The sequence below is a fragment of the Conger conger genome, chromosome 8, assembly GCF_963514075.1.
Source record: "Conger conger chromosome 8, fConCon1.1, whole genome shotgun sequence".
Classification (NCBI taxonomy): domain Eukaryota; kingdom Metazoa; phylum Chordata; class Actinopteri; order Anguilliformes; family Congridae; genus Conger; species Conger conger.
The window spans coordinates 56122636-56135084 of NC_083767.1; the positions used below are offsets into that span (position 1 = coordinate 56122636).

Here is a 12449-nt window from a genome sequence, read left to right on the forward strand (position 1 = left end):
TTTTTGCAATTAGCCATGGTTTCTACCGCTAAAAATGTAATCGGTTGTCATTTGCTATTATGAAATCTGTTCTCACTTTTTTTTTCTTTGACAGAACATACTTTCTGGTTATGAGAACCAAAATGCTAACTAAGGTAGCCTAGCCAAATTCATCAGTCATATTGGGTATGGTGGAAATAAGTTCTAAGTTTTTTATTTAAATATTGATCACCTTATTTATTGAGCCAAAAGCTATTTTTGAATTATAAAGTCCAGTCTAGTCACTTCTATTTGATAACATGCTAGGTTTTGCAAATGCTTCAATTAAAAATGCTCTTGCATGCTTAATACAGCTTGAATGGTTTGACTTCAGTTGGTCATGACATTTCCTTCTGCCAGGTAATTTCACTAAACGATTGTCCCAGGCTGACCAACACATAACAGCAATTCCAATGTATACTTTATTTTTTATTTTAATTTGGTTCTGGGTAAACGTGCCTGTGACAAACACATTCAGCTTTAATGTTTAAAGAAGGATGTCAAAGCAACAATAAATAAAGCTGTTAAAGCTGTTTAGCTGACATCCTGCTTGCCACTGGCAGTGAAACATGGGGGGGGGGGGGATAAATATATATATGTATATTTCGTTGGAAAAAAATGTATATCAAAAGCTATATTGCTTCATTTCAAGCTCTAATGTCCCAGAGTACTAGTGCCCCCTACTGTCATTGTTGTGGACTGCACAATAAACCCTTTGACAGGAAAGCAGCATAATAGGGAACACTAGGCCAAAACCGCCTTGAGTCAGATTCCTGTAGAAGGCTTGAATATTAAATAAGTGTTGGTCTAAAAATGACACTCGGCTCATGCCAAGCATTGCTCTTCCATTTACATAGTAACTTACATAACTGTGTCCACACCTCATATCTGGCTGCACTATGAGGCCAGCTGCTATAGACAAGTACACATACAATCTGGAAGCCTCTTCATGTATGTCAGCTGCCTGTATGAAAAATAAGCCTGATTAAGCCTTGTGATTATAGGCTACTGCACTGGGATGTGTGTGTTAATGGTGTCTGTCCCCAAATTGAACAACGTACATTCCAGATTTCGATTTTTTGGGGGGGTTCTTAAAGCATATTTCATACATCCTAAAACATGATTAGATCACTTCAATCATCTGGAAAAGGAAAAACACTCAATGTGCATCCTTGTCACATAACAGAAAAAATAATAGCTTCAGGTATTTAACAAAATAAATGCAAATCTTCATTCCAGATTTTGTGGAAAACTGAAACCGAGTTGTCTTAAACCATCAGGCTCCTTCTTGAATCAAAATCTCTTTATCTTCATCTGAAATTGCCGTCTTCCATTTCAGATGAAAAGATCTTGGAAGTAGAATTCAGTGTTCAGAGGAACGCGAAGCAGCAGGCAGACATGATGGGATCAGCGGCGAAGCTCTTTCTTCCTCTTGTAGTTGTCTTTTATCCTCTGCATCCTGTAGGTCTTCTTAGCTTGCATGCGCTCTTTGTCCAGCACCTCTGTGTCGTCCAGTACCTCCAGACCGGGGATCTGACTGATCACATACTGCCTGAGGGGACAGATGCCAGCGTGCCTGTCAGACCATCGCCATGAAGACCATAAATATATCACCACATACAGATGGTTCAGGCGGAACATGCATGACAACACATAAAGGTATTGTACTGTATGTTCATAAACAACATATTATCCGCCCCTCAACAATTGGATGTGTGGTATATTAAGGGTTACAACAAAACTGGTTTAAATGAACTCGTTACCATGTCATTGGTTTCCTCCATGACCTTTCTGTACATTGCTCAAATAAATATCAGTTGAGACAGTCCTTATAAAGTGGGCGTGTGCATCGGACAGAGTCCAGAGAAGTGCAGTTTGAACTCAATGTTTTCAAGTAGTGATGAATAAAATGGATGTTTGGTGGATCTGTTTGAAACTTTGAGCGAAGCCTCTGTCCTCAATTGTCTTTACTTTCTCTGTTGGGCATACAACAGGATGCACTTACAGATTTACAAAAAGGAGTGCAAGATCCACAGAACATTCAAAACCTACATGAACATGCTAAAAAAAGAAAGAGCCCGAAAGGTGTCAGTTTGACTGTCAAAAATATGAAAAGGTAAACATGGAGTCCAAAGCATTCTTAATGTTGAAGTTAAAAGCCTTTATTTAAACCTGCCAAGAAGAAAAAGAAAAAAAAAAACCCTGCTAAACCTATGCATTGCTCGCGTGTCTGTCACTGTCACCGCATTGAGAGATGTCGAGGAAAACCCAAGTCTGCAAAAGGGCATTTAAGTCACACACAACCTTCACAGAGTAACCGTTCAATTTACCTGTAATCAATATACTGTGTTAAAGTCCCTCCATTGAAGTAGCTGGGGGCAGCCTCATTGTTCATCATACTTAGAATCCTGAGGAGAGAGAGGAAAAGTGTCAGACTGGGCTGCGTCTACCCCAGGCCCACTGCAGTGCTGCGGTCCAGTGCTTACTTTATACTGGGGAACTTCCTGCTGATCTCCTCCACAAAGGTGGGCAGGTTACTGATCTTGTTCTTGTTGATCCAAATGGTAGTGATGCTGGGCATGTAGGGGAACTTGACATGGGAACTGTAGTTGTTGCAGTCCAGGATGAGCGTGGTGAGTTTCTCCAGTTCCCCCAGGAGAGCTGGGCTCCGTTATTGTCTGAATTAAGGGAGGATAAATGCACAAGGGATCTCTTGTAGAGAGACAAAGTACTGTAGCTTACGTATGCTACACGCTGTAATGAAATTGCAACAGGCATTTTAAGACCGTACAGAGCAGTAGTGAGTTTCCACAGTGCAGAACATGGCTCAGCATGAAAACAGAAAGGAATATATGAGGTACACCTGCACTTGCAGTACCTTCAGCCTCACAGGTGGACCGTCATTGGTTTTTGTACATTCAAGGGACATGCCAGGTTATCTAACAGAGCATTATTATGGCTGACATTGGCTCAGGAGGTAAGAGCAATCGTCTGGCAGTCGGAGGGTTGCTGGTTCATTCCCGCCCCGAGTGTGTCAAAGTGTCCCTGAGCAAGACACCTAACCCCCAATAGCTCCTGACGAGCTGGTAGGTGCCTTGCATGGCAGCCAATTGCCGTGTGTGTGTGAATGGGTGAATGAGAAGCGTCAATTGTACAGCGCTTTGGATAAAGGCGCCATATAAATGCAGACATTTACACTTACATGCAAACAATGTTTCTGCAGCTTTTGCCAGAGAATTCCGCCATATGCAGGACTGAAGGTGTACAGGCTAAGGCTAGTGGCCTGAACAGAGGACAGCTGTACATAAATACCACAGACACAGATGACTATCCCCGGTGTGTGTGTGTGTGTGTGTGTGTGGGGGGGGGGGGGGGGGGGGGTTGCAGAAGGATACTCCTCCAGCATGTTGTAGCTGAGGTCCAGCACTTCCAGAGTCTCACGCTGCTCCAGGATGCTGTCGTAGGGGACCTCGGACAGGCCCTGGTAGGCGAAGGAGAGCCGTCGCTGTCCCTGCTCCGGGCCTGAGCTGGCTGGCGTGGCCTCCGCTGGCTCCATGGCTCAAGAGCTCAAAACTCCCACAGCCCACCCCTCAGAGCCTCCGTGTGCCAGGATCCCAGACGCATAACAGTACTGTTCTTAAGAAAAGAATACGCGACCAATGATTACTTTATTTTAGATTATGTTCATTTGTTCAATTAATTTTGTTCCCCTAGCATGGGGGGTAACGGTAGAAAAATGGCTGCAATTCCTACACAGGTCATCCAATATGGATTTAAGCTGATAATCTGCACTTTAAACTCATAGCCATTGTTTTCTTTCAAATACAATTTGCTGGAGTACAGCAAAGATTTACACAAAAATTGCGTAAATCTCCCAAGAACTTTCTAATTAACTGTATAATGGCAACCTCTATTTGCTCTAAAATGTTGACAAAAACAGTAGCATTTTACATGTCATCTGCCTGTTGTAGAATCTCTGGCATTCAGCCTTGAGAAATAAACATGTAATTCATCACTGAGGTTTAATCTGTTTGAAAGGAATGCGTATTGCGAGTGTTGCAAATGTGAGTGTATGTAAACATGTCATACTGATCAGTATAACTGTGTCCTGTAGAAATATGCAGAAATGCACAACTGCCGTAATGATCCAACAGAAAAGTACATAACAGCCTGTCCTACAATCGTGTCTTACACAAGTATTTTTAGAGGACAGCATGTGTGCTAATCCTGCATGAATTAAAAAATGAAAAGTGGTATAGTCATACAGTAAGTCAACATAAAATCTACAGAGTAGGTTACATATGTATTTGCATGTGGCATAAAGAAAAATGGAAAATTTTATCTGTTATCGGTTTTCACAGTTTAACACAGTCATTCATTCCATTGGATCTGACTGATGTAGCAATAAAAATCTGACAGGCATGATTATACTTTACAAATGACCATAAAAAAAAATAACCAAAAGAGCTGAATAAAATGTAATAGTTAAATACTGTATCTAGCATTCAAATTTTCTTTTGTGCGTTCAAAATAGCAAGAATAACGTAACTGAAACATCATCCTTTCAAGACTCTTTTCACTTAGAATGCTGCAACAGCACGGAAGTTAATAGCTCGTATGGACCAGGAAACGCGTTTCCGTATGACATTTATGTTCCACTTTACCTATTTAAAGTTACTTTTACTCACCACAAGCTTCGTAAGGATCCAGGAGAGCGGCTGTCACTCGTGGCCGCATACCACATAGCAGCTCCCGCACACTGTACTGTAAGAAAAGAAGTCTTTCATGGAGGAGCTGCGGATCACAAGATCAGGATAATCACATTGTACTTTAACTCTTTCCCCTCGAGCGGCAGAGTGCATGGGGCCCTGCAACCCCTGGCCCCTCGGAGGACGTGGTCATCCTTGTGAAGGGTTGAAAAGCGATAGTGCTAAAGCATGCAGACATGGTCAAGAGGTTCAGCTGTTTTTCCAAGACCAAATGTCAGAATGGGGAAGAAATGTAATTGGAAGTGACGTTGACCGTGGAATGATTGTTGCTGCCAGACAGGGTGGTTTGAGTATCTCAGAAACTGCTGATCTCTTGGGATTGTCACGCACAACAGTCTCTAGAGTTTGCACAGAATGGTGCGAAAAACTAAAAATTAAGCAGCAGTTCTAAGGGGGGGGGGGAAGACTTCAGTGGTCAGTGGAGAAGGGCCAGACTGGTTAAAGCTGACAGGAAGGTGACAGTAATGCAAATAACCACATATTACAACAGTGGTATGCAGAAGAGCATCTCTGAACACAAAAATGTATCAAACCTCCCTGTGGATAGGTTACAGCAGCAGAAGTTGAATAAATACCTAATAAAGAGCTCACATTGGGCAAGTACAGGCCTGGGAGACCAGAGACATTGAGCACCTGGTCATTTAAATGCAAAGGATATGCAAAGTACTAAACATGACTATGTTCATTTTCATAACATTAATATGTCCCAAATATTAGAGTACCCTGAAATGGCGGCGTTATGTATCAAAAGTGCCATCATTTCCCCATGGTACTCCTAAATAATAGCTGAGAATGTGCACTTTATCAGCATGTGATTATGAAAGGTGTGATTATGAATCTAACATTGCAGAGTACGGAAACCGAAACAATATTCATCCCAAACATTATGGAGCTCACTGTATATTGTTCGAGACCTAAAAGCAATCATTTTAATTTAACACAAAATCAGGGGCTTTTAAGGCAATTTTTTGTTTCCATTTTTCTCATTTTTATGTGGTTGGTGTTCCCAGTAAAACTCTGGCTGACCTGAAAGGGGCCCCAGCTTGATGGGGGGATCTGAACCCCCCCACGCCCCTGTGAGAACAGAAGAGAGGTCAAGGGTCATGGAAGGGTGACAAGAGCCTCAGCCTGGCAGGGAGGGGGTTGGGAGCTGGAATCTCTATCCAAGGATGCTTTCCTGCTGAGAACAAATTCCACTTAGAGAGTGGAGTTTTCCAGGAACTCTTTTTGTCTGGAGCCAATCACCAAGTTAGGGGGCCCCCTATTGTCATGGAGTTTCAGCCTATGTTATGAAGATAACTTTCTGAGATCGATTTGTTAACATTACGTCAATAAGGGCTGCGATTTTAAAACAAGCTCATAGTTGGTTGGTAGGTTCTTGTGATTTACTGACCTCATATTGAATGGCCTGTCAAACTAAAAACTAAAAACTAAAAATATATAACAAACTTAGAAATAGCTATATTCTGGCTGGCACAAAAATGAATTGCAATCCACTCAAGGAGATTATATTGGTGAGTGTTATGAGGTGACTCACAACACTCACTCATCGCTGACGACCAGATCACCTGCTCCGATTGTCATTACCCTCACACAACACTCCCTTCGTTTGAGACTCCCTCAAACCTTGAGGGGGGAAAAAAACAAAAAACAAAACACCAGAACAGCAAGAGGCCTTGTTACATACAAGTCTTGTTTACTACAGAAGATAAAATGTAAAAATACAGTCATATGAAATGCTTCATTCTTCATTTATAAACATTTATCGGTTTACAAATACGCAATTGGTTAAGATTAAAATAAATAATCTGTGCAGACTGACTGTGTATCTTCAGCACACAGACAGAGGCAGAGATCACAGTCTTTTGGCCCTTTTGCAGACGTGATGGAGTGCAAAGTTTGTACCACTCCTCGCTCAGACACTATCGCAGAAAGGCAAATCTGCCAGAATATCAGCCTCCCAGGAGGAAGTGCATTCACCAGCCCCTTCCAGTGCTCGTCCTACAGTAGAATATACATGATTATGCTCACAGACTCACGTTTGAAGTCATGCCCTGTAAACCAGTTCATGAAAAGGCCTTCATGCGAGTTTCACAATAAAGATTTACTGTAGGTATATAATCCAAAGTGTTCAATAAGAACTACAATTCACATTTTTTATCAAATTGCTGGCTGTTGTAGGGCAAAAAGTCCCTCTAAATGCATGTGAACTGGTGGCCTTGCTTTCCGTGGCCTTACTTCAGAAAAACTTAACCAAATAATATTCACCACCAGTGGAGTCAGTCACATGACTTGCACAATAACAATCCATAGCATTACATCAGATATATGCAATACATTTTCCCTTTAAATATCTAAATAACAATGCTCCCGTTATCCATCAAATGGCTCAAAATAAAGGAACAAAAAGTTAGTTACATGAGGTTATAATGAGAGATAGATGCACCCTATATGGAAAAATGGCTTCAACGTGTATTGAACAGTTGTCCACTCCAGGGGCGTGTCTAGAACATTTTGAATGGGGGGGGCCAGGATGGGGCACAGACCCAGAGGAGGGGGGGGCCAGCCATCAAGGCTTACCATATATATTGTTTGCTGCGTACAATGGCCTATCATATTCCGGTTCTGGTAGGGGGGGCACCAGGGGTGGCCAATCAGATTCCAGGGGGGGCCAGTGCCACCCCTGGCCCCGCCCCTGGTCCACTCAGATTCACCATCGAGGCAGGGAAAGCAGGCGTTGTCGTGTAGCTGTCAATTAACTGCATTTAAAGTGACCTCACACAGAGGCATGCATTCATTTGCACAGATAACACGTTATCTTGGATACTGGATACAGAGGAACACCCTGATTGGCAGATCCTAAGCAGTGAATTTCGGACAAAGTGGAGGCCGCTTATTGGCTCTGAAACCATCAAAAAAATGTCAACAAACATTGTTGAATACCTTCCGAATAATAAATTAAATACTAATAAAACTCTGACAAAACAAAGGCAAAAAGCAAATGGAGAAAGAGGTCAGTTTTACATACACATAACATGCTGTGTATCAGAAATCCATATTTTTGAGCTGAAGGGTTGAAATGCGCGGTGGCATTGTTGAGCCAGGTCCGAGTGAAGTCTCCACTGGATGAGGTCACGGGAAAGATTCTGAGGAATCTCCAGCGTTACATCGACACTAACATTATTACACAACTCCTTGGTCCCAAGCAAGTCAATAGTGGAAAACAATCCCGAAACCAAACACTGAAAACATGCCTTCATTCTCTAACAAAAATCTCTCGGGAAAAAAAAAAAAAGTAAGGGTGCCTTCATATTTCCGGAGTCTTCTGCATCCCTCCATTCGAGCTTTGGGTGGATATAAAAATACAGACTGTTCCTGGCGCCACGGGGAGCTGATGGCTCGCGGGGCCCGGCTATGTCACCTTGACCGAGGACTTCTTGTGGACGCACAGCAGGGTGACGTAGGGCACCCCGATGAAGGCCCACTTCTCGCTGGGCCAGAACTTGACGACGGGACCCTGCTCGGGGGCCTCGGAGGCGGCGTCGAAGTAAGCGAAGCACACGCAGCCCAGGTACGAGGCCAGGCAGATGAGGATGTGCCTGCGAGGGGAATAGGGAAGGAGAGGAGTCAAGGAGACGGGAAGATGAGGAGCCAGGGAGACGGGAAGGAGAGGAGCCAAGGAGACGGGACGGAGAGGAGCCAAGGAAACGGGAAGGAGAGGAGCCAAGGAAACGGGAAGGAGAGGAGTCAAGGAGACGGGAAGGAGAGGAGCCAAGGAGACGGGAAGGAGAGGAGCCAAGGAAACGGGAAGGAGAGGAGCCAAGGAAACAGGAAGGAGAGGAGCCAAGGAAACGGGAAGGGGAGGAGCCAAGGAGACGGGAAGGAGAGGAGCCAAGGAAACGGGAAGGAGAGGAGCCAGGGAGACGGGAAGGAGAGGAGCCAGGGAAACGGGAAGGAGAGGAGCCAAGGAAACGGGAAGGAGAGGAGCCAAGGAAACGGGAAGGAGAGGAGCCAGGGAGACGGGAAGGAGAGGAGCCAAGGAAAGGTAGGCATACAAGAATGTGATTTTTTATTTTCATTTGTAATGTAATATTGTGGTAATCATAGTACTCTTATGAGTTGCTTTACCCGATTAGGGGTCCAAGCACTGGAACCATATTGGATTTCCCCCCGATTTCTATTATTATTATTTTTCTGCCCTAAAAGTGTTTGCACAGCACGTATGTCCTACAGCAACCAAACTTGGCAGATAGTGGTCCCCCACTACCCAGGTTTGAAAAATTACCACGATTAGCCAGATGGTGGCATTGTTACAAGTTACAACGCATTGGTCTATAACTCTTGAACCATTTCTACGAGATTCAAAATTCATTTCAACACATTCCCTGGCTCCAGATTAACAAAAAAAAAGCCTCTTCGCCAAAAAGATGCGTCTCGGTAGATTTTCTGCCATTTTGAATTTTGGGAAAAACATTTAAAAAACAGCTCCTCCTAGACCGTTTGACTTATTGACATGGAAGTTAAGCTGGGAAGTGCACCCACTCATCCACAAGCTATACAACTGCTTCATAAGCAGGACCGAGCACATTCAAGAGCACTGCATAAACATTCCTAAATGCTGCAGATCTAATTTTATATGTGGTCATTCACATATGCATTTATGGAAGACTGCCATGTTCAGTCTTCACATGTTTAGCCCCAGGGAGATGGGGAGGCACTGTGTGCACGGTTAGGGTTAAGGTCAGGGTTAGGGGGCACCCACCATGCGCAGTGCAGGTAGGGGAAGTTGACGGAGGACCACATCTCACAGAAGATCCGGTCGCTGATCCAGCAAAGCAGGGCGAGGGTCCACCACAGCCCTGCGAGCAGCCCCAGCTTGAACACACGCAGGTTCTCACACCTGCAGCAGGGAATACACACACACATGCACACACACACACACACACACACACACGCACGCACGCGCACGCACGCACGCACGCACGCACGCACGCACGCACACACGCACACACGCACACACAAACGCACACACACACACACACACACACGCACACACACACAAACACACACACACACACACACACACACACACACACACACACACACACACAAACAGTACACACAATTAGAACACACAAGCTCTGCCACCAATTTTCACATTTAAATGAACAGCTTGAAAATTCTTCCCAGCAGAAACATGACTCATGACTCATGACTAAGAAAACAGAAACGGGGAGTGACAGTAATAACACACTCGCAAAGATTCAGCCTGACATTCTGAAAGAGATAAAGCCATTCCAATCATAATAGGCCCATTAGAGTTTGCATGTGCTAAGACAAGAGTTTGGAAAGCGAAGCTATACTTGTTCACAGAATCAGCAAAAAAGAAAAATAATAAAATACCAGTGAAAGGACGTTTTAACAAGACACCATTTGTGCAAAAGGCAAGGCCCAGACAATTCCATCTTTACAGCTCCATCTAGGATTCCTACCAAAATTGTTGTTTATAAACCGGGTAACTGAATGCACGCTCTATTGCAGGAAGGAGATGGAACACTGTGCTACTGGGACAAACAGTGCGGACTGTTTATCTGTTGACTTTACAGCACTTTCTAAATTGGAGCGTGGAACTAATACAAAGACAAGGGAGGCTTTGAAAGCCCAGCTGATGTCACACAGTGAACGCCTCAGCCCGAATGATGAAAAGGACACAGTGTCACAGGCAAACGGGGAGGGGAGAGCGACTCCGTACATGTTTTGGTGTCCTGACCCACAAAAACACCTCCAAACGCTTACAAATTGGCCCTGTCTGCATTCACAGTTAAGACTGAATCAGTGGGTGACCGATCAGAGGCGGAGCATAAACCAGGCCTGATAAACAGCAGGAATGTTATCCGAGGGTACAAAGCAAAGAATGGCCATTTCAGTCCTTAAAAGGCTTGATTTGAGTAAAAAAACAGATATGAACCTTCCTGTTATTGCAACCATTGATTGGACACCTACTGTGTTTGGCTCCCTGAAATCCCCAGACCTGCCAACAATTGTGTGATTTTGAGTTCCTCAGCCTGCCCTGTGCACCCCTCCCATGTGTTTATCAGTTAGTTAGGAATTTGAAAATAACTGTTATACATTCTTGTCTGGACATAAAGAGGGGGAGGTATTCCAATGGCCATGAGAACATCAGTCATCCACTACACAAAGCCACTACATATTAGTCACCAAACAATAGCAGCCCCCCTCTCCCACACAAGGGCAAAACCACAGCATTCCTGACTGACAAATCAGTGTTTCTTAATCCTTCACATTTGGTATTTAGACTTTGCAATGTGGTTAATCAGCAATTTCTTTAATGGACAATATGGGAACTAAACATGAAGTGCAATTGTACTTTGATAACATACGTGGGTCAATAACATGGCATCCAATTTTGGTGTCCAAGAAATATTTCTAATATAAAAACATGAAAATTTCTATTTACATTTGGCTACATTGTATTATTAAATGGCCCTCCATTTACCATGTAATAGAAGTTCCTTTTCACTAATTGAGTAATACGGTTAATGAAAAGGAAAAGAATCTTGGTTTGAATGTTGGTGTGATTTTCTCCTGACATTCATCTATATTGAGGGCAGCTGAAAATACATCTTGGACATCCGACAGCTGGCGATCGATGCAGCTAATTTTAAACCCCCCTGTAGTAGGGCCTCGGTGCCAGCCTTCTCCTGTAACGCTGAAGGTAATGAAGCAGGCATAAATAAAACTCAAAGGACAGGTCATGGCAACACCCCGTAATGTCACAGTGTCATTCAGATGCTACCCATTCATCCATACACATCTGATTAAATAAGGCAAGGGCAGCTGTACGATTCATCTCAGGCATTAGACATCCAATATTAGCGCACCTGTTTACGGTGGAAAATACTACACTATAATCTCTTGAGTCCAGTCTCATCGTGACCTAGATGCCTTGATGTTGAAGGGAGCCAAACAGCCGGCCCACACCACAGAAAACATACAAACGCATGTACAGGGAAGGGATTGAAAAGCCTCTCTCACTTCCAGCACAAACACACGCACGCACACACACACACGCACACACGCACAGGGGAAACAGGAAGTTTGGTCAGCGGGGAGGCCTTGAGAAGCAGTAGAAGGACAGGGGATCTGAGGTCACAGGGAGACATAAGAACAAAAACAGCCTAATCACCGTCAGTTACTAAAACTCACACATTCCTTCAGCAGGATGCTGTGCGTACAGAACACACTGACTTGGACAATGGCAGCATTAACAGGACTTCACAGAGACGCCACTGTTCTGCCCGCTAGACGGGTACAGACGGCCGGCTGCCCGATGCTAAAACATTGTGTCGTAACGTTGTAGCAGCGCTGCAGACACGCTGCGAGAGCGTTACGCGTTATCGGGAAGGCACGCGGCCACCAGTGAGGCGAGACAGAGGAGCTGAGAGAGAGGGATTGCGTGATGCGTTTTTGAGCACGTGGAGCTGCCCTTGTTGTGACACAGACACTAATGCGGGAAGATAACCTGCTATTCTTAGCACTCTCCTGTCCTCTGCGCTGATGGGTCTGACCGGCTTGTGACTTAATTCAGCACAAGCTGCCTGACGCCACCAGTCCTGGTCTGAGCTGAGGCGGGGATTGGAT

The 12449-nt window shown here is 44.2% G+C and overlaps 2 protein-coding genes across 2 annotated transcripts in view; both read right to left on the bottom strand.

The window, feature by feature from the left end:
* Positions 1-434: 434 nt before the first annotated feature.
* LOC133134506 (uncharacterized) lies at positions 435-4755 on the bottom strand. Its single transcript, XM_061250707.1, has 5 exons — positions 4707-4755; positions 3414-3584; positions 2505-2679; positions 2349-2426; positions 435-1570 (listed from the first exon to the last, which is right to left on the bottom strand). Exons 1-5 carry the CDS (start codon positions 4753-4755, stop codon positions 1426-1428), a joined length of 618 nt encoding a protein of 205 aa, XP_061106691.1. The 3' UTR covers positions 435-1425.
* A 1706-nt stretch (positions 4756-6461) lies between these two features.
* Positions 6462-12449, bottom strand: part of acer2 (alkaline ceramidase 2) — a 13685-nt gene continuing 7697 nt past the window's right edge. The window contains exons 5-6 of the mRNA XM_061252156.1: positions 9550-9687; positions 6462-8386 (exon numbers count right to left, since the gene is read on the bottom strand). Of these exons, the coding sequence (XP_061108140.1) occupies positions 8200-8386; positions 9550-9687 (325 nt within the window). The 3' untranslated portion in view covers positions 6462-8199. The remainder of the gene's footprint in view (positions 8387-9549; positions 9688-12449) is intronic.